Source organism: Poecilia mexicana, unplaced genomic scaffold (assembly GCF_051168715.1).
Source record: "Poecilia mexicana isolate PSO_F unplaced genomic scaffold, ASM5116871v1 scaffold_7, whole genome shotgun sequence".
Lineage (NCBI taxonomy): Eukaryota > Metazoa > Chordata > Actinopteri > Cyprinodontiformes > Poeciliidae > Poecilia > Poecilia mexicana.
In genome coordinates this window covers 2,106,861-2,128,188 of record NW_028263376.1, presented here as the reverse complement: position 1 = coordinate 2,128,188, position 21,328 = coordinate 2,106,861, and the positions used below count along the sequence as shown (strand labels likewise).

The 21,328-nt window shown below is 39.5% G+C and overlaps 1 protein-coding gene across 1 annotated transcript in view; it reads right to left on the bottom strand.

Moving 5' to 3' along the window:
* Window positions 1-21,328, bottom strand: part of prex1 (phosphatidylinositol-3,4,5-trisphosphate-dependent Rac exchange factor 1) — a 112,516-nt gene that overhangs the window by 59,389 nt on the left and 31,799 nt on the right. Inside the window, exons 5-12 of the mRNA XM_088006872.1 lie at window positions 19,206-19,307; window positions 18,789-18,950; window positions 14,037-14,170; window positions 13,660-13,775; window positions 10,662-10,811; window positions 6,817-6,964; window positions 2,598-2,698; window positions 975-1,078 (exon numbers count right to left, since the gene is read on the bottom strand). Of these exons, the coding sequence (XP_087862998.1) occupies window positions 975-1,078; window positions 2,598-2,698; window positions 6,817-6,964; window positions 10,662-10,811; window positions 13,660-13,775; window positions 14,037-14,170; window positions 18,789-18,950; window positions 19,206-19,307 (1,017 nt within the window). The remainder of the gene's footprint in view (window positions 1-974; window positions 1,079-2,597; window positions 2,699-6,816; window positions 6,965-10,661; window positions 10,812-13,659; window positions 13,776-14,036; window positions 14,171-18,788; window positions 18,951-19,205; window positions 19,308-21,328) is intronic.

Genomic DNA, 21,328 nt, shown 5'->3' with positions numbered 1-21,328 from the left:
TTTCATCAAGCTGCTCTGGTTCCCCAGCACCTGACGCAGACCTTGTTTGGCCGGGCGACGTCTGAGCCGGCATGTCGTGCTTATCAATGTCTCTCATGGTATGAGGTAGGCTATATAGCTCCAAGGGTCTTGCCTAAGGACCCACACTGCACAGCTCAATTTCACTGTTGTAACTGTTTGCCCCAGCCTGGATTCGAACCCGGGTCTCCCGGGTGGAAGACTGGTGACTTACCAGAATCAGCTATGTATATATGTATATATATATATATATTTCTTTTTTTTTCTCATAGTACCCCCAAGAATTTAAAACTACTTTCACCCCTGATGTTAGGGACAAAGAGGAAAATGAATTGTCGTGTTTCAGGTCTTTTTACCTTTCACATATCTCACATATCTGCTGTAAGTTACTGTTTGGGTCTGCCACTTCTACTTTTGTTCTCTAGTTTCCTTACAGTTTAACACAAACATGGCACAATATGCTGACATGTTCAAGTACAAAAACTGAAGAGAAACTGCAACCAGAATTATTGATGAATTATTTATTTGCAAAAAAGTCCAAGTGCAAGGAGGAAGAAAAGGATAGAAAGGGTTGCAGGTATATTATCACCATTCTGATGATCATAATTGCGATTAATCCAAAAAATTCTACACTCCTAATTATTCCCCATTATCACGATGTTTTTAATCAGTTGTGGGGATTAAGATAGTGTTTAATTGGCCAAGTACATTATTGACAAAGTTTGGAGGCATCTAAAATGTGATGGTTTACCATATCACATTACTGGAATAATTGTATAACATTAGTAAAAATAATTGTGATGTTGCTCACACAGTGACCAATGCAGCTGAATGCATCGGGCAGCTCTGTGGTGGCAGAAACCGTCTTCTAACCCTACATATCCACAGCTAGGAAATCAGGCCACAGACTCTTTGTTTCAGTTGTTTTCATCAGACAGAGGAGAGAATCGGTTTACCTTTGACATGATGTCTTCCAGCTCGCTGCGGGCCTTGTAGGTGCCGTCGTCATAGCGGAAGCGGTACAAGACCTGCTCGTTCTTGAACTGGTGTTTGTCTGACACTGAGAGATTAACAGAATAGAAAAATGAATTGGACTGTGGTGGTTACTAAGAGATTATTATTATCACTCCATTAAAATCTCAATCCACCGTGTAAGGTTCCTGTTTCATGTGTTTGTTTGACTTGTAAATATGAAATGATGGCTGTTAGAGGCCTCTGGTTTTAATCAGTAGTTTGCCTGAAAGTGAGTCTTATTTCCTTTTTCCAGATGAATTATGGATGCAACTATAAATCTGAGTACTGGATACAAAAATGGGACATCAACTCTAGTTTGTGAGGAAACTCAAAGTAAGACAAAAAAGTTATTAGTAATGCAAAAAGAGAATAATTTATTTGTATCTTCTACTGTTTTAGATTTTAGATCCAGATCTAGGCTTACATATTCTGATTCAAATCATTTTACATATTTAACTTCCTCAGGGTACAAACTATGCCAAACATTAGAAGGAAATCTGCAGTTGTAAAATCTGTATCTGAAGAAGAAACAATAATGTTGAAATATTCAACAAAGCAAACAGCTGCCAATTCTCATAAAGCCACAACACGCCCAAAACAAGTTGCTTTTCACAAAGCCTCCGCCGCAGTGAGACGGGAAAACGATCGGCGAGGACGCGACAGAAACAGAGGCAGATCGGTTCCACCACAACAAGCTGGCATCGACTCAAACAAGCTGCTGGTTTTGCCTAGTCTAGACTTGAAATGCCCCATAAAACCAAAGGAATGCACCAGAAAATGGGCTTTTGGAAAGTGTTAAACATGGGACTTATTGAGGACATGAAACCATCGCTGGGTTGCCCCTGGAGCAGAGCAGACGTCAGAAGTAGAAATGTTTGTGTTCAAACACGTGTTTCAACAAGTCCAATGTGAATGCAGAGATCAATGAAGCTGATTGTCTTTTATTAATATTACAACATGTAAGGAAGATTCCTTTAAAGAAACCAACATGATGGTTTGATTTTGTCTGTAAGGCATGGATCTCTCGGCTATGAGGGGGCATCAGTGAGAGTCTCTGGGGGTTTCCACAGGCTTTAGGGAACGTGAATGTTGGCTTTCAGCAAACTTTCCCCAGAGCGCCTAGTCTAAACTGTGACAGTGGATTATACTTAGAATGTGCCGCTCCAGTAACATCCTGGACAAATGAATTCATGCATTATTTATGCAACATAGTTGGGTGTAAATTTTCATTGTTGATGTAAAATTTAGTCTGGAGAACCCGGGTGTCAATAGTAGAAATAATGAGACAAAAAAACCAAAAAAAAACAGAGCAATTCAAAGGAAATTAAAATCCTGACTCAGGGAAACAATAAGAACTGAGTCTAATTAAAACAAACGGATCTCACACGCACACACACACAAAGAGAACCACAAGTGGCAAAAAAGTCAGAAGAAAAAAAGAAAGATTTTATGTAACAAGTAGGAAAGAAAGAAAAAAGTAAAAGGAAAGAAAGAAAATTAGAAATAAAGTGAGAGAGAGAGAGAGAAATAAAAACAAAGAGAAGAGAAGAATAGATCAACGTTACCGTGGTGAATGATGCCATTTTCCAGTAAGGCCTGTCCCAGGTTCACTCCCTCATCGGCGTTGCTGATCTCTCCGCTTTCAATCAGCCACGACACAAACTCACTGAGGGAGGAGAAGAGGAACCGATGAGGACAGCCGTCTTTAAACTGATCCTCCGCTTATCGTTTAATCACCAAAACTGCAAGGCTTCAAAACCGTGAAGTGGAGAAATGACTGGTTTGAATCTTTCAATACTAGAGATGTCAGTTCAGTGTCTGTCAACTGGAACAAACAGGAGAGAGAGTCTGCCTGGTTCACCTGCAGCATCCCAATGTGTGACTTAAAACACATCAGATGCCGCCTGCAGCATTCAACTAATCAAGGGCCAAACGATGGGGGCCAAATGATGGAGGCCAAACAATGGGGCCCCTGAAGGGAGGTGTTTCTGTTCGGTCTGTGCTGTTTTCAGCTCTCCTGCCCCCTGACTCCTCAGCTGGCCCGCCTGCCTCCTGGGAAGCTTCGTGTTGACACTGCGGTGGAAGGTTATTTATACCCAGGGTGTTTTTCTCTTCCAAGAAGAGCAAAATGATTTCAGTGTTTTAGCTGAGACCACAGGTACAGGTGTGACGAGTATTCTACAGATGAGCTCCTTCACAAAAATCCATCACTTTTGCCTGGATGCATGCAGGCCATCCGTATTGAAGCTCTCGTCTCGTCTCTGAGGCGGTGTCGGCTAAACAAATGTTTGAGGGAGAAAATGAGTTTGTTCCTCCTTCGCCTCTCCTCATCTTCCTCAGATAATCAATCAGAGGGAATCTGAGAGACGATTTGTATTTATAGCTGCCATCTGTAATCCTGACAAATAAACAACATTAGCCAAAAGGTGTCTGGGTGTTTGGATCTGCAGTTCAGATTGTGTTTTCTGATATGTTTTGATTTTAATGTTTGTATGAATGTGTTTTTTACTTTTTTAAAATGGTAATTGTTTTTAGTTGATTATATTATCTCTTAATCTCTTTTCATACTCATTTCTGACTCAGGGGGTTTAACTGATGTTGACAGGAGGAATAACTTAACACCAGGGGGTTTGAGTGTGTGTGTGTGTGTGTTATGTAAGAGCCAGGTTAATTTTGGACCCAGATGTAATGGGAGCAGATTTTATGAGCATGATGAGCCGAGTGAAGGGATGTGATGGGAGACGGAGGGATGAAGGCAGGGATAAAATAACATTTGATGGTCCATCTTGTGTTAATTCATTCTGCTGAACCTGCAGGAAAAAACATATTTCCCTGGTACTTCTTGTTAGTGATCCTGATCAGAACTTCTCCAGGCTTTAATAAGCTTAAAAATAAGAAAAAGTGAAAAATGGTGAACAAAGGATATATTAGACATTAAATATATATCTAAAGCTGTCAAACTATTTCAAAGACTTTAGAATTCATATCATTGGTGGTAAAGTTCCTTTGTCTGTAGAAAGGTCTCTCAGCGGCATCTTACACCATTTATCAGATCCAACTTGGACAAAATTTTACTTAAATTATTCTGAAAAGTTAAGGTTTTTTCCTGTCTTTAGCAACACGAAAATAAACATTTAATCTGCATATGTATCATGAAGCAACATGTTCTTAAGTTTTTTTGGCAGTTTTATAATCATATAAAGATTAGCACATTATGCACAGGAAGCATAAATAGAGATAATCCTGTAATCCCTTAATTTATGTTCAATTCAAAACTGCTAGCTCCACCAAAAACCTGCAATGATTTTTTTGCCCCTTATTGTTGTTTTTTTTTTACATTTGACAAAATATGCCAAGTTAAAGTTGTATTTGTAGAGAGAACTAGGAATCAGTACTGGTCTTTAACTCTGATTGGTGATCATCTAAAATATATATTTTATGACAGTTTTGCAATTAAACAGTCCCGAAATATTCAACTGTTTTTCTAAAATTTTCTGTTATGTGTCGGAACAACACTAGTTTTTGTTTGGATTTTCTGCTTTTGAATGTTTCCATGAGTCATAAGTCAGTTAGTTCCTCATCAACCCTAAAAAAAAGCAATAAACTGTCAACTACAAGAGGAATAAAAGTTTGGGGAAAGCATTCAAAACATAAAGAAAAACTTCAAAAGTCAACTGCAAAGACCGAAGAGAATTATCAAGACGGCTTTAACACTGGAATTATAACGAAACCAGGCAAGATTTCAGACTTATAATAACTCATAGTAATTGTGTTTTTTCTGTAAGTTGGACAATATGCATGTTTTCAACTTTCTGAACTATTTCTCCATGTTTCCACACTAAATTGCCCAAGCTCCATTTGCTGTGTGCATCCAACCGGGACCAGAGCCTTTCTTTGAGGAGCTAATTTATCAACTAGAACTCACAGCCTTTACATTTAGCACGGAAGAGGGACAGACAGCAGGTAAGCTACCCCTTTAAATCCCCCAGAGTAGTTTAAGTCACTAAATTATTTTAAAATCAGCCATTTATAAGTTTGGACAGCAGATAGTTGATGGGATCAGGCTACAAAGACAACCAGTGGCTATCCAACCAGCAGTCAGCCTCTTGTAATGAAATAAGTAGTGAAGCTGCATTTGTAATTTCATCACACAGACAAATGCAGAGATAATGAAGAGAGCACTCATCCACAGGACATGACAGCTGGAGACATGTGGGAGGAGCTTGATTGGTAAGAAACACTGAGCCAGGTAAAATAAAGTGGATCAGACTCATAAGGACAAGGACAGAAATTACACTGATGAGGTTCATCTGTAACTTAATGCTGTTCTGAGATGAGCTGAGAGGTTTGGTACAAAACATTACAGAGTATAGAGCATGATGCATGAGTCAACCCAAAGTTGATTTTTTTTATCCATATCCGACTTTTTCACAGCAGTCTGAACAAGAGGTGTCCCGATCGATCGGCCACCGATCATAATCGGCCGATTTCCGTGAAAAAATGTATGATCGGTGATCGCCGATCACAGTCTCTTGTTGCCGATCACACAAACTGATCGCCTGCTTCTCATTTCCAACCTGCCTGTGCAGCTGGTCTCCTCTTTCCTTCACTCTGCGCAAACGTGCAGCAACAAATCCTAAGCGATGTGGTGTGGAACTAAAAGGCTCTGAGTGAATGAGGAAGTTTGCGTGTTGCGCGGAAAATTGAAGCAGTCAAAATGCATCAACACGACGAATCTAATATGACATAAAAACAATGACATATTTGATGGAGATTGGCTACATTGAGGCTCACTGCAGTAAAAAAGACATACGGAGGATCAGACAGCAGGTAAAGCAGCGCACAGCTACAAACACTCACCCGGATTAGCATGACGGTCAGAAAGCTAAACAAATAACCCGCAAAATTATTTAACCCTTGTGCGTGCGAGGATTGAGGCAAATGTAGAGGACTATGGCAAATGATACAAGTTTTACGTGTGTGGGGTCGGTTGGACCCGATTTCGACATACAAAGGTTAAATCTTCGAGCTGCAATGTAAGACTCTGGTTCTGCTCTCCTGTTGAACCGCTGCTACGCTACAGGTAGTAATATCTGACAGACGGAGCTTCGCTTCTGCTCCACCTGGTGGTGACTCTCACACCGAACCTGTTTAAAGCTGCAGCATCCAACTTAAATTAATACATTTTACATACGTATTAAAACTTTCGCTGTCCTAACATGAGACAGATAATCTCTAAAAAATAATCGATCTCCTCCCTGTTCTGCATAATTACTCCGCTCAGTCAGAAACAGCCACTCAGAGCTAGCAGTAATCAGCTAGCCGCCATGCTAACAGGAAGTTTTCATTCAGTAACTCTGGATTGTTTATTGTAATGGATCCTGTTTTTGCCTTTGAATGTTAAGTTTTATACTTGAATTGTTTGGCAACGTTGAGAGGTTTTATTTTGACTTTTTGCAACCAAGTTAGAGAAAGTTGAGTAAACCTCTCCTCATATGTATGGCCTCTTGAAAAAGCTCAGCTAAACATTCTCCTCCCATAAAAGTCTCTATGTATCACTGCTTGCCAGATAATATGAGGATGCAGGGACCAAGTTGGGGGTGGGGGGGCTGATTATGGACAAGGAGATGTTGGGATAAAGAGCTGCAGGCATTCTGCCAGGACTCTGGGGGAGAGACTAGCTGATCTTACATAACGTTTTGTAAAGATCCCCATGTGAACAGCACTGTGTTCCAGTCACATTCCTGGAACGCAAAGAAACCAGACAGGAACACCGACACTCACTTTCCCATGAAGCACTTGGGCACAATGCTGAGCTTCTTGCGGCGGTCCTTGATCAGGTGCCTGTTCTTGGTCATCATCATGTGGTAGAGCTTCTCTCCTTTCTCAGCGATCATCACGTAGGCGTCCCGCTCCATACCCAACTTCAGACCTGGAAAACAAGCAAGAGGTGAGCCAGACCCAACAGGTTTTTCACATTTCACCCTCAGCCAGGGCCGAGGGGGTGGGGAGGATAACTCTGTATGGGCTGGAGTCGGTGTAAATGTGGGGGAAAGATATGAACGAGCCAAGAACAACATCCAGGAGATCCAGATATCCAAACTTGATTTAAATGTAGTAAAGGGAAAAGGCAAACACATGTCATGGTGCTGTTAGAGGACAATCAGGCCTTTTCCTCAGCAATCTGCCAGGCCCACCAGAAACAAAGCAGGGTGGAAACCCCACCGGCTTCAGTGAGGCTCAGTGAGGTTCAGGAGATCATGGGGAAGATTCTGATCCAGCTTCCAGGTTTTCACTTGTTAGCCATTGTTCCTGCACTGTGCAGTGGAGTCCACTGTGGTCCCTTTGAAACACTGCAGCGTCTGAAGGGCTTAGCTAGTGATGAACTTCTGAGCTGGACTCAGGGACTTTATGATTCAAGCAATTGAACTCAATTTCAATAGGACTTCATAATCTGCTTAACTCCTTCTAGCAACATATCAAGCTTCTCAACTCCAGACTACAGAACTGCTGCTTACAACCAGGAATGGTTGGATACAGTTCATTAAATTATAACTTTATGCTCTGAAAGTTTACCAATACTGACTGATATAAAATGTTAACGCTGTAGTTGCGTCACAGTGACCCTTCTCCATGGCATACACACACTTCTGCACTTCACTTGATATAATTATAATTAATGAATGTTCACAAAGCTTGTTAAGCTACTGAAAACAAACAATCCAACAATAACTCAGATCTCTCTTTAAGTTTAATTCAGTTGTATTTTATGTTAAATTGAAGAGCTGAAAGCAAAAAATAAATATGTTTTAGTATGTAGGAAAAAGCTGAAACGCTGACCAATAATCTTTCTTATAAAAGTGACATTTTGATATTTGTTTTTCAGTAGGAAATAATTTCTACAGAGAAAAAGCTGCAACTTGGGGAAAGTTTGGAGAAATATACATAAATCTTTTTTAATTGTGAACTTTTCAGACAGTCAAAATTTCAACTCAAGCAGAAAAATATTTCTCATCAGGAAGAAATGGAAATCATGTTTTGGCAGGAGAAAGTAAAGATTGGAGCAGACTACAAACCCGTGATCTGAGGACCTGTAATAGATGATGTGGAAGAAGTCGTGAAATTAAAGTCTACTTTGGGTCTGAAAGTTGAGGTAGGAGTCTGAAAGAAAAAATCCAATAAGCTACGGACCCTAGTACCAACCTCCGCTGATGGAGGCGGGGTTATATTACATTTGGCGGCAGCTGGAGCGGACTTAAACAATAAGTGTCACAGAACAACGGGGCCTCTCCTGCTGCTCCAGCTGCCACAGCTCGTCTTAAGGTGCCCTCATCTTCCAGTGGGCGCAGGATAAAACCAGAAATACTTTCACTGAGCTGCTGTTCCTCACATTGACACACACGCTGATAAGACACAACACTCCCATCTGGCAACACTAAAGACCGTCAGATGAGCTCCATGTGTCAGGAGGAGACAAAAAAGGTTCCGATTTATCCTAAAATGTAACAGCGCGTATAAAATTAAAGGTGAAAACATTCAGCGCTAGCATTAAAAACTCATATTGTTACCATCCAGATAGGAGTAAAGAGTTAGGTACACTGATAGTAAAGTATGAAGTGGAAAGTGTAAGAGAGGAGCAGCAAGTGGAGAAACTGGGCAGTGTGACTGATCTGGCATCTGTTAGCCTCAGGTCGATTTCCGCCGCAGTGAAACTCAACACCATGAGCTGCAGCAGTCTCCAGACTTTATGAACTCCTTTCACTTGGATCAAACACTGCTACCGCCAACTATATGGAAATTTAGTTTAAAAATTTAAAAGTAAAACAAAAAAAAAAGTTAATTTCAGTGATGCCACCATTGGTATTAATGTTAGCATAAAGCTAGTTTATTCCCAACTAAACTGGAAGAGGAACAGAGCCCTTTGAATTCATTAGCTTTGATGATCCAGTTTTGATTTTTAGCATCAATGCTATCAAGTAGCCAAACGTTCTGGCACCAGCCGACACCCAGAACATAATCAAGACAGATGGCAGGACCAGAGCAGGTGGGAACTTAGTCTGAGGTAAAAGATGGAGGATAAAACAAGTAAAGGAGAAACAACAATATCAGCTTACACCACTGATCTCAGACCTGTAAAAATGACTTACAATCATGAAGATAAAGAATATTATGGGGGATTTTCTTCTTTCTTCTAATCTGTTTACAACTGGGAGCACAAGTTTAAATTTTATACAGACACAAAACTGAGCAGGTTCAAATCATATATATGTTTATCCAGTTGTTATCAAACTGCAGGTCATGTCATTTCTGGTAGACATCACCAACATCCTGGCATAATTTTGGCTCAATATCTGACCACTTTTCTTAACAAAAATGGCAGAATAAATAATTTTGTTTGGTTTCTTGGTATCAACCCAACAGTTTTTAATAAACTGTTGGGTTTATTAAAACCCAACAGTTTTAATAAACACACATGAAAACTGGCCACACCAGTTTTCATGTGTGTTTGGGATCAGTGTCGTGTTGGAACACCAAACTATGTTCAACGCTCAACTGATTTAACTGGTTACAAGAAATCACCACAACTTAAGCATATCGTAAACTGGGAACTGTCTGAACACCAGCCTCAATAAAGCCAGTTTAACATCAGCATTAACTGAGCAGCTGGTTCTGACCAGGAACTATTCACAAATCAAAACCTTTAATCTTGACTGCCCACATCCACAAGCCAGATGCCTTGTAGAGTAAAGTTTCATGGTCAGATGGGAAGATAGAGCCGTTCGGCTGCAGCAAAAATATAAATGTTTAGAGTATTTAAAGTGAAGCTCACAGGCCAGATGGCACTGGACCAACTGTCAACTGGTTTCTTCATGCAGACAACATGTTTCAGTGCTGCTACAGCCAAATATTTTTATATAACCTCTACTTATCTGATCATACAGATCGGTAACTATAGAACTACGCCTACTGTCATTCTATTTCAGGTATTTGAGATGGGTTCTGTTTTTAGCAACTCTGTTTGTAAAAACGTGTCAGATAAAAAGAACAATGATCAGCTAGACATCTGCTTTTCCAAACATTTTGATTGTTGAATATTGACTTTTGCAGCCGCCTTTACAAGCTACCAATAACGGAGAACCAAGAAAACAAACAAAACAGAAATGCGACCCAAGCTTTCATTCTGTTAACCGTTTTAGGGATCTAACGGACACCAAACCATGTGTTACAGCTCCAGTTTTAAAGTGACAGCAAAAATAATAAGTTTACTATTTGCACTGACAGGAGAAAAGAACTGATTTATATATATATATATATATATATATATATATATATATATATATATATATATATATATATATATATGTGTGTGTGTGTGTGTGTGTGGGTGTGTGTGTGTGTGTGTGTGTATAAAAATTCCAATACGATAAAGAACGAAAAGCAGATGGTAAAGGAGAGCAGACACCACCTCTACAATAAAGTTGGATGATATAAATGTTTATTCACACCTAGAACATTCCTTTTGAAACCTCTGGTATTAAAATCTGCTTCCTGAGCAACAAAACCAAAAAATAAAAACTGGAGGTCAAAGATTGATTTTTTTTAAAAAAGAAAAAAAAAGTATTGCTCACTCTCTCTTTGCTCCCGTTCCCTCAAGATGGCATCCAGCCACTTCTGCTTGTCCTCTACATTTTTGGCCATGCAGACGAACCACTTGTTCTTAGCCGTGTTGTGAATCTTCCAGCCATTAGTCACTGTGTAGTTGTTGCTGTGATAGTCGGCTGGAAAGAAAAGAATAAATGAATTTAAAAGAAGAAGAGGTGAAAATGGAAAAGATAAAACTCGAGATTATCTCAACAATCCTTTAAAAGTGTTTAGCCATCTATGTGACATGTGACAGCAGGACTGGAAGCCGCTTGGCTCAGGTGAGGTCAAAGGTCCACATGCAGAAAACCGGAGCTGTTGTTAAGATACAACTCACTGTGAAACACGGTGGTGGCAGCAACAGGCAGCATCAGGTGTCAGGTGAACATGCATCAGACTACAGGCATGTTACAGGTAAACCATTCACTTTCAGATGCACAACACTGGTACAGTCATGATTTAAAATACTGCATCAGAATTCAGCAGACGGTGATTTTTACACTGGATGGAATAACATTGGACACCACAACAGATCTGATTTTTAAAACATTTGAAAAGCATTTGTTTTTGTATTGATAAATAATATCTAATCCCAATAACATCAGATGTGTTTATAAAATAAATTTCAGGTCGTTTCAAGGTTCTGTAAATCTATTCTTTAACAGCTCTTTCTAGTTTTTTTCATAAGATTTTACATTTTTTTGCTCTAGTGGCCTTTATTTAAAGGGACAGTGTTATGTATTTTCCACAATAGATAAATGTAATATCCACATAATTCATTATTTCATTATAAAACAGGAGGTATAATGAATGAAAACACACCAAGAACCTCCTGGTTTTACATTCATCAACCAGCATTCACACTGCAAACACCGCCTGCAGCTTTAAGTAAAGAAAATAATGCGACTAATCAAACTGCTGACATTAGGCGTATCTCTGAAGAGATATAAAGTCAAAGTTGAACATGAACATCTAATAAAGAAGATAAACAGGCAGCAATATAAAAGCAGTAACAGAGCACTGACTCGTGAGGTTCTGTCCCCGCTCTGATCCACTTAGCTGCAGGTGAGCGGCCCTCTGAATAATGAATGGCCACTGGTAATGGGATGCATTAGTTTCATGCTCAAAGGTCGTATAAATAGATTTGATACTTTGGGCCCTGAGGGGAGCTGCTTCTGCGGTAGAGCTGTGTGATCTGCCAGAACAGAAAAAAGAGATTCCCTAAAAATCCCCCAAAGAAATCAGCAAACATCATCTGGACAAGTAAAAAAAATGAAATGAGGTGGAAAGTTAAGTTCTCTTTTTTTTTCATTTCTGTTTCCAGTCACACCCAAGTTTCACAACTTTCACACTCCGTGATCAGATAACCTGAAAGTGGGACCCCCGGACTTTGCAAGTAAGGCTTGTTTTTCTCTGTGGTTTCCCTTTCAGAAACCAGAATATGACAGCCAGCAGCTAGCATAAAGGCAAAAAAAAAAAAAAAACAGTCATGTGAGCTTGCAGAAATACACTGCCAGCTTAGTGAATACAGAAACAGAGAGAGAGATTAAAAAAGAGGAAACATGTGAGAGGAAGATCAAGTGTTTCTACACCGGAGAACAAAAACTGCACCAACCCCAACAAACCACAATAACAGAAGAAAAAAAGGAGACCGTATTAGAAAACAGACGAGCTGCAAATCTTTCTCATATTATCTAAACTTGAGCTGGAGCACATCAGGTTTATCAGCCGCTATTGAGATTTTGTGCTTCAGATGCAACCTTATGTATTCATAAGGTCGCCACGCAGCAGCTGACATGTAAAGGTGCTCACAGCTTGCAAGCTACATCCTGTTCAGGACTCGGTGCAAGCTTGGCACTCCACCCAAACTGTCAACAAGTCCCCGATTCAAATCAGACTGGTGGGCTAAAAACAGCACAGCAAGCATGAACCAAGATGGAAAATGAGAAGGGCGAGTGCGGTGCACCAACTGAAAGGACCAACTGTTGCTTTTGTTTTATCTTCTTCCTTTCTAGAAACGCAGTAAATTCATAGATTCATTTGTAAAAACATTACATCTTACTAAATCATTTTGGTCTAGTTCCCAGTTTAAATACCTCACAAGAACTTTTCATCAAGATATATGAGCTTGTTTTAAAGGGGCAGTAGTATGTGTTTTACAGGCATATAGTACCATTTTATAGCACAACCAAGTAACTATGTTACCTTCAATTTTTATAAAAATGCTGTATACATATATATCAAACATGACAAAAGAAACTTGACTTTTGTCCTTGAAATTGGGCCTTTGTCCCTTTAAGAAGCTCCTGTTCTTTCTGAAGCTCCATCTTCAGGAAGTCATCCCATGGCTCCTCTATTAGCCTTTTAACAACATTTTTACCAGCAGCTCTGAGCAGTAGCTCCTATAATGAGCTCAGCAGTTCCACCAGATGTTTGCTAATTGCTGCTGGCTAGTCTGAAGGATCTGAGTGGGAGGAGCTGCTCTGAGAGGCTGAAGCTGAGAAGCTGCAACTCAGAGGAGGAGCTGTGCCTTTGGTACACTCAGGCGTTTAGTACAACTGAACGGTTGTCATGGAGATTAAAGGATTTCTCAAACAAAAGTCCAGGATTTTTTCTGATGAAGAAATAATATAACATGATGTAAAGCTCAAAATAACTGATCTTACACAACGCTGCCCCTTCATTTTGATTAAACAAAGTACAGTGGATAATTATTTAATTCATAATGAGACATCTGTCCCATGTTAAACAATCAGCCAGTGGAATTACAACTGTTTCATAAGCATAAAGGAAATACTGAATTAAAACAACTCCTGTATCTCGCTGAAAAGTTACTTGCAAGTTAGTTTGGTCTTATTATCAGAGCACTAAGATATTTGCACAAAAACAAAAATATTTGGTAATATTTTTAGTGTTTTTTCAGTGTGTTTAATAGGAAATGAGCTGAAAGTCTGGTTTAATGCATCCTGAGATACAAACACAAACCTGTTCCGTCTTCCACGTTTTCCACCTCCATCACCTCAGTGTTGATCCGGCCTCTGAACACATAGAGAGGCCCGTTGATGGACTTGGTCCTCTTGGTGGATTTCTTCCCAGACACTCTGTGAGAGGGGACAACACCGCGGTTACGCTCCGGAAGAATAAACACCAGCTGATGCCAGCGCCGTGTGCTACTTAAACAACCCTCTGAAAACATGCAGACCTCCACATGCTCCACATGCCCAGGATGTGTGCTTGGTTTGGTTCTCACATGGTAAATAATGAGTTCACATTAACGGGAATGAACCGTTTTTATTTTCACGTCTCCTCAAGTTTGGATGCTCTCTTGTTTCCTTTCACCAACACATGGTTTTGTTTCTCACCTGGACTTCCTTTTGCAGTAAACTAAAAGGTTGTCGAACAGAAAGAAGACGCGTTCCTGGATGTTGCCCGCAGAGATTTTCAGGAGATTTCCATGAAGAAGCAACTCCGTGCAGATATCAGTCAGGTTGGTTCCCTGCAGAAACAAGAAAAAAAAGAAAAAAAGAAAAAACTGAAATAGAAGATTGAATCCAACACCGTCCAGTTCACTGTCAGCGAACGCGGTTTGTTTAATCTGAGCACAACTCTGCTGTGTGCATTCAAAACCAAAGAGTTCACAACCTCTACAGAACAATGTCAAAATTAATCTTTGACACCGAGAGCATCTTGTTGACATTCTTGTTGTCAATGATAGGAAACACAGCTGACCCCACCAAAAACATCTGCTGACTTTTATAGACAAAGCTAAGATATTAACTGTTCTACGTCAGGATATGTGCGTTCTTACTAGAAAAAGCAAACAAAAAAAAAAACAACAGCAACTGAAGAAGAGATGAAACATTAAAAAGAGTTGGAGTCCAGAGAAGAACTGTTCGTTTTGAGAGCTGAGCCTTACAGACTGACTCAAACAACCTTCTACATTTTAGATTTACTCACTTCACAAACTAAATCCTGCTGAGGCTGATGTTACTTTTTTGTCTTGCATGTAGACCAGACTGGAGTTCAACCTCATCTTACCAGAAAACCTTTTTACATTTTGCTGAATCTCCTCTGTGGATTGTGGCAAATAGCAAAAGTGACTTCTTAGAGATTTTGTTCAGAACAGGTTTTCTTCCACTGGAGTTCTGGATCTCTGCAGCTCCTCAAGAGTTGGCATGATGGATTGAAGGTAGATAATCATTTCTTGGTAGTTTCCTCCGTCCTCTATTCATTATCAGAAGATGGAGTAAAGAGTATTCTGTGACATTCTGTGGATTCCTTTTTTATACTGTGGATTGCAGTTTTCAGGGTGATTACTGATCTTTAAATGCCTGTTGATTCATATTTTAGCCGATAACCAATATTTTTTGTCTGAAAAGTTGCTAAAGTGGCAAACATGGGGGTGACTGTTAATTAACTTTAACTACTTTTTGTACTTTTTATTTATAAATGTGTTGTAGTTTCCCTGTTTTGTATTTCTGTTTTTATTGATAAAATGAGTTAGTAGTTGAGTCATTTTAATCTTACTTGTAGAATCTTTGTTTGTTTTAAGCAAGACAAATTACTGATGTCCAGGAATGAAAGATAAAAACATCTGGCACGTTTAAAAATGTTTAATTAATGTGCACTCTCCCTCTCGAATAAATGAAATTATTGTTAACTTGTTAACCACACACATTCAGACATGACCTGGTGGGCAGGTTGGACAGTCAAGCTTCTCTCACAGCAAACAGCAGCTGATTTTAGACACTTTAAGATAAGATCGGTTTCTCATGTGAGTATCGACCGATCTCCAAAATGTCAGGAAACATGACAGAGGATGCTGCAAACAGAGCAGAAATGCATATTTTTGACTCGAATCTCTGCAAGTGAATTTGGGGTTAAATGCTTTCTGCTTCTGTCATGCAAAAAGGAAAACTGAAAAGATGTAGCTAAAGCCTCTCAGCAGCTACAATCTAGTCTGCAGCCTCAGACCTGCACCGGATGTGATTGAGTCTCAGATAAAAGCCTTTTCTTGTAAACTATTGAATTAACCACAAGCTGCAAAAGGCAGGCCAGCAGACTGTTACCGTCATCAAACCCAGACCAGATGGGTGGAGAGAGATCGCTGCTAAAACATTTTAGAATGAAATTATTTGCATAAACTTCATGAAAGAGAGGTTTGAAAAACATTTTTATCTTAATGAAAGGCATAAAGTTACTCTCAGTGACCGGATCACCACAGCTTGGTGTTCAATCAGCCATTTTTTTTAAAGGAGGCTGAACTGCAAAGCCATTTACTGTTAATAGGCGAGAAAATTATTTTTAGAAAGCCATTTTCAGCATTTTCACATGTTCAGCTGTGGACTGGAAATGGATTTCACACATTATAAGCCTGAGCAGCGCCTTCATTAACATGTTCCCTCCAAAGATGCGAATGATAAAACTTTGTCTTGCAGAACTGAAAACTCAACAAAACCAGAAAGCGCTTAGCTCAACACATAAAGGTGCAAACTAACGACTGAAGGTGTCAAAGCCAGGCTGCCAATAAGTTGGACAATCAGCATGAAAAACAAGTCATTACTCGTGGTTAAATGGTCCATTCCCTCCGGTTCATCTGGAACTAAACGTCTCCATGTGTGGACTCTGGAGCACACCGTCACCCCCTCCACCCACCCAGTTGACCTCGTTCCTGACAGATTCAACCCCCACCATGCCACCTAGACCTACAGCCTCCATAACTCTAGTTTGTTCTCCAGATAGATTGAGTTTTTAAAGCCTTTATTTTAAGAAACAAATCTTCCTTATTCTCTCTGATGGTCAACACTAAGTGGGATGGGGGGAAGGGCTTCCATCTCAGAAAAACAATTCAGATTCAGGTCTAACCACATTAAGTCCAGATATTAATGTGCCAGGCAACATGCCTTAAAAAGAAAATTTCATTTTTTTTCATATCAAATTCAATTTATAATTTTAGTCAGAATTTTTTGACTTTCATTTCTTCAAACAAAATTACAAATAACATTGGAAGCTGTAAAGCATGCTTGTCAAACAAGATGGCGGACCACAGGAGTGCTGACATCACTCTGAAATACCCAACAGATTTTCCTCTAATTAAATCTTCAAATCAAATAAATTCAGTTAATAGATAAAATTGATTAATTGAGTTTAATTGATTACTCTTCCATTAAGCACCTTTAGCTGTCCTTGAACAAATCAATCAAATGGATTGATCTCCAGGCTCTATAATGTGGAACTGCATGTGTTTGCACCAAAGAATGCATGTCTTGCATTCTGCAGCCACTCCTTCGATTAGGCCCATTAAGATGTAGCGGTTGAGCGTAAAGCTGCGTGTGTGTTCACACACAGCACATACAAGGCCTGGTCGGCACCACTGCTCCTCCATTATGGCTGGAGATGACGGGGCTCCAAGAGAGGCTGGAGAGGGGAGAGGAGACGAGGCTAAAGCAGTTAGGTCAGGGCCTGCATGCTGGGGGGCTGGAGGGGGGCTGCAGGGTCGGAGTAAAGTGCCTGGCTGAGGTTGAAAAGAAACCAAAAATCTGAACATTTGGAGTTTATCTGAGGCTCTTCTCTGTACAAACCTGATGTAACTTGATGCTTCAGCTGCTCTTTGGGTTCAGTAACAGCATTGTTCTTCATTACCAGTCTGCAGGTTAGCAAATACTGTACTGTGTGATATGTTTCACACCAATTAATCAGATTAATTGATTATTGAAATAGTCATCAATGAATTGTTATCTGGATCATAGAGACTCATAAAGGCATTTATGACCAGGGATTAAGTTAAAACTGTACAAAATGTAAATTAAGATGAAAAACCTTCTTTATCTGTAAATGTTTTACCCAAAACTCCTCAAGTGGTTTTATTTAGCTTCAACTGGTTCAAATAGTGTAAAAATAATTTCTTATTAAGCATGTTTAACTATCCTGTTATTAATCAGTTAATTGAAAACCAGTAAATAGATTAGGCCTATAGTGTACTGATAAGCAAAAAGGCTTTTCGCATGTTGATAAAAATATTTTTCAGCAGCAGATGCATCCTGTGCTACAAATGATCAAGAGTGCACTAAAGGAAAGCTTAGAATAGATTAGAATGTTTATTTTTTCACTTAAAAAGGAAATGGATTATTTGTTTATTTGTATTTTATAATGTATTTCTAATGTTGTATAAAATACACTTAAGTGGTTAAATGAAAAATTGTCAGAATGTGTCAATTTCTTTAATCAATTAATCAGCAGAATAAGTGATAGAATAATTGATTGCTAAAATAATTGTTAGTTGCAGTCCTAGTATTACCAATAATAAATATACAGAGATATCAGATAGGAGGCAAAACTGACATATTTTTACATATTTGCTTGCAGCTCTTTCAGTCTGCTGCTTCTGGGCAGAGCTCGTCCTTTTTTGAAGGACAGCTTTCATAATTCATTTTATTTCCCATGTCAGGTGTTTTGCTAATTTCTTTTGCATATTCAAAATGTCCTTCAGTTCTATTGATAAATGTTAGAAATTTAAGTTAACTGATCTATAAAAGGGTGTACTTTTCACTTGAAAATGGTCTCAAAACAACAATATTATCAATTATCACAATAATTTCTGGGAGAATTTATTGTCCAGAAAAATGTGTTGTTGTGACCGGCTTTGTGTAAAATAATGAAATGAGACAAATGGATGAGGCCCATTCCAACTAAAGGTAGCACATATAAACTCCTCAAACATGGGGGTCTGCTTCTCAGGACTCTTCTGATTGGCCGGTGAGCCTGTTGGCATGCCCCCTCCAGCTGCCTGAGTGGGTGAACTGTCCCCAGTGGTGCCACTTGAGACAAGGGCCCTGTTGTGGTGGTGAGGGAGGCGTGAAAATGCAGCAGACCCTTCAGACCTTTAGGTAAAAGCAGAGCATCATAATACCATGGCTGTAAAGGTGGAGGAGTGATGTGGTAGTTAACGTCTTTTAACTCTAGCTGTCTTTGTTGTGGTTTTATTAAAAATTAATTTCTCCTTTCAGTTGCATTCATGACCGGCCTCTGAGTCTGAAATCTCAAAGATCTCAGTTTCCCTTCCAGTCCAGACCTCCCACCCCAGTTGTGGCGGCTCAGCCTGCTCTTGTTCTCACCTCCCAGCCTTCAATGTGGGACTGCAGCTGCTCCAGAGCCTCCAGTTTCTCCATCTGCCTCTTGGTCTCGTTGATGTTGGAGCAGACGGCCTTCATGGCCTGCAGAGCCTCCTCCACAGCAGGGTAGTCTGCATGCTTCTTAGGAGTCCTTTTAAGTAGTTCCTATATCACAGAGAGAGGAAGTTCAGAAAATTAAGTAGATCCACTAAAAAATAGCACACAACAGAGTTTCAGGGAGGTTATTTAGGAGCATGACCTTTACCAGCCTCTGCTCCAAAACTACCACCAACGGCATAGGAAGAAATGTGCCCATCTAACCAAGTTTACAAATGAGTCATGACCTGAACTCAAACATAGCTGTTTGGTTTTCAGATTGTGCTGTGTGGTGCAGCGCTGTTGCAGCAGCTGCAGCCGTACCTTGAGCAGCAGAGGGTACTTGCAGATTCTCTGGATGGGAGTGAGAAGGTAACCCTCCAGGGGAATGTCTGTGCTCTTCTTTCCTCCCAACAGCATGCAGTGCTGCACAGGAAACAGAAGCAGAAACACGTTTCAGACTTGTGTTTTCTGGATTTGCATTGAAGCAATGACATAATTATTTAATGTGAAAAAAACAAAAGAAGTGAGAGGAGAAGAAGAGCGCCGGAAAAGAGTCCAGCTCTGCGTATAGGATGTAAAAGTCTAGCTTGATTCCTTCCTGTGTCGATTTTAAACAAATCTCTGCCAGGGCGAGGGAAGTTGATGGTGGAAGTGAGTTTAAAGTTAACGCTGAAAATACATCACCAGGTTAGCATAGTCATAAAAAACAGCTATACTGCTATTATCTTTTTATAGTTTATTTGACAGGGACAGATATGAGACACACAGATCAGGACAATCTAATGTCTGCTGCACAGAGCTGACAGTCAAAGACCCGTGGACTAGCTGTGACTGATTCATGGTTCTTGTGAATTTAAAGATTCTTTAAAGCTGCAGAACTTTTATTAAAAAATATCTTCCTAACACATAGCAATTAAGTGTTACTTTGTGTTGGTCTCTTATAGAATCCCAATAAAAGTGAATTGAAGATTTGTGGTTCCAATGTGACTAAAAGTGAGAGGATCGAAATCTCCATCTTTCTAAGACGCAGTACCCTGTAAAAAGTCTTAAACTGTTCTTTAAAGTGACTTGTTTTAAAGTTTTCTAAGATTTTCTTTAGACTTTCAAACCTTCAGACAAAGAAATCAGGGATGACTCGACTTGTGCACACATCACTGATCTAGTATACAGCATTTAAAGATTTTGTGGATGTGCTTTGAAGTTGTCATGGGTAAAAAGGCTTTAATTAGTTATAGCTGTCGACGTTAATTAGCTGCTGCTGTCATGTTTCAGTTGGCTGTAGACGCCATTTACAGCAGTCAGTCAGGGAGCCGGTCTTTAGCAGATCAAAGTCTGAGAAAAGATTTAAATATGTTTTTATTCATAAGGATGTTGTTTTATGAGACATGCTTTTTACACCTAAAGGTAAAATGTGATTTTAGGACCAAAAAGCCAACAGATGTCTCCTGTTGTTAGTGTGAAATTATGTTGAATATGTTTATTGTTTTCTTTCTGCATCATCACAGAAACTGCATAAAGCAATTCTACAAATATCACAACTTTTAGTAATTTAGTAAAATTAGAAATAACCTCTAACTGTCCTTACCATGCAAATAAATGTTAATAAAATTTGTCATTTTCAGTAAATATAAACTCAATTCTTGAGATTTACCCACATCATAAGATATACCTAATATTTTAAAACAAAGAAAATTAACTTTTTAGTTAACTTCTCCTGGAGTTTTGATTCTTTCAGTGAGACAGTCACACTTTGTCAGCCCTGATCAGAACTCCTAAACTTGATCCAGTCATTAGAACTGAACTCAGGTTCTGATCAAGGCGTTTTGGAATGATTGCCATTTTGATTCCCTGACTAAGCTGAGCTAAATCCAGACACTTTATTTTATTGAGCCGTTTTGGATTTTATGTCAGCCGCACCCTGAGCAGCAGCTGAACTTTCTATATTTATGTGTGCAGCTTGCAGAACCTGATGACAGGACAGTGGCATTATGCTGCTGAACTTATCAGTCTGGGGTTCCTCTGGCAAATTGTTTTTCACCTTTTACAATGACGTTGACTTCCTGTTTGTGTCACGTGACCTGCTCTGTCAGCAACAGCTGTCTGGGCAGAAGAAAGAAGTGCAAAGAGCAGCTGACACACTAATTATTAGGGTTATGATGTTTAAAACAAAGAGTTTATGAAGCAGGAGCAGAATTAATTGTTAATGCATATTAACACTGTTGTCAAAAGGAAATCAAAACAAAGAGCAAACATGCTAGCAGTAGCCTAACACTGCACTACAGGATCTGATTTTGGCTGTGAGGGAAGGTCAGATATAAGGTGTTCTGTAGAAAACTGGACAGTGAGCCAAGTGGAACTGTGGTCTGGTATTTTACTGCACTTTAATGACTTTTCTTAAACTACAAACAAATCTTTAGCAATTATGACAAACACAATAACTACTG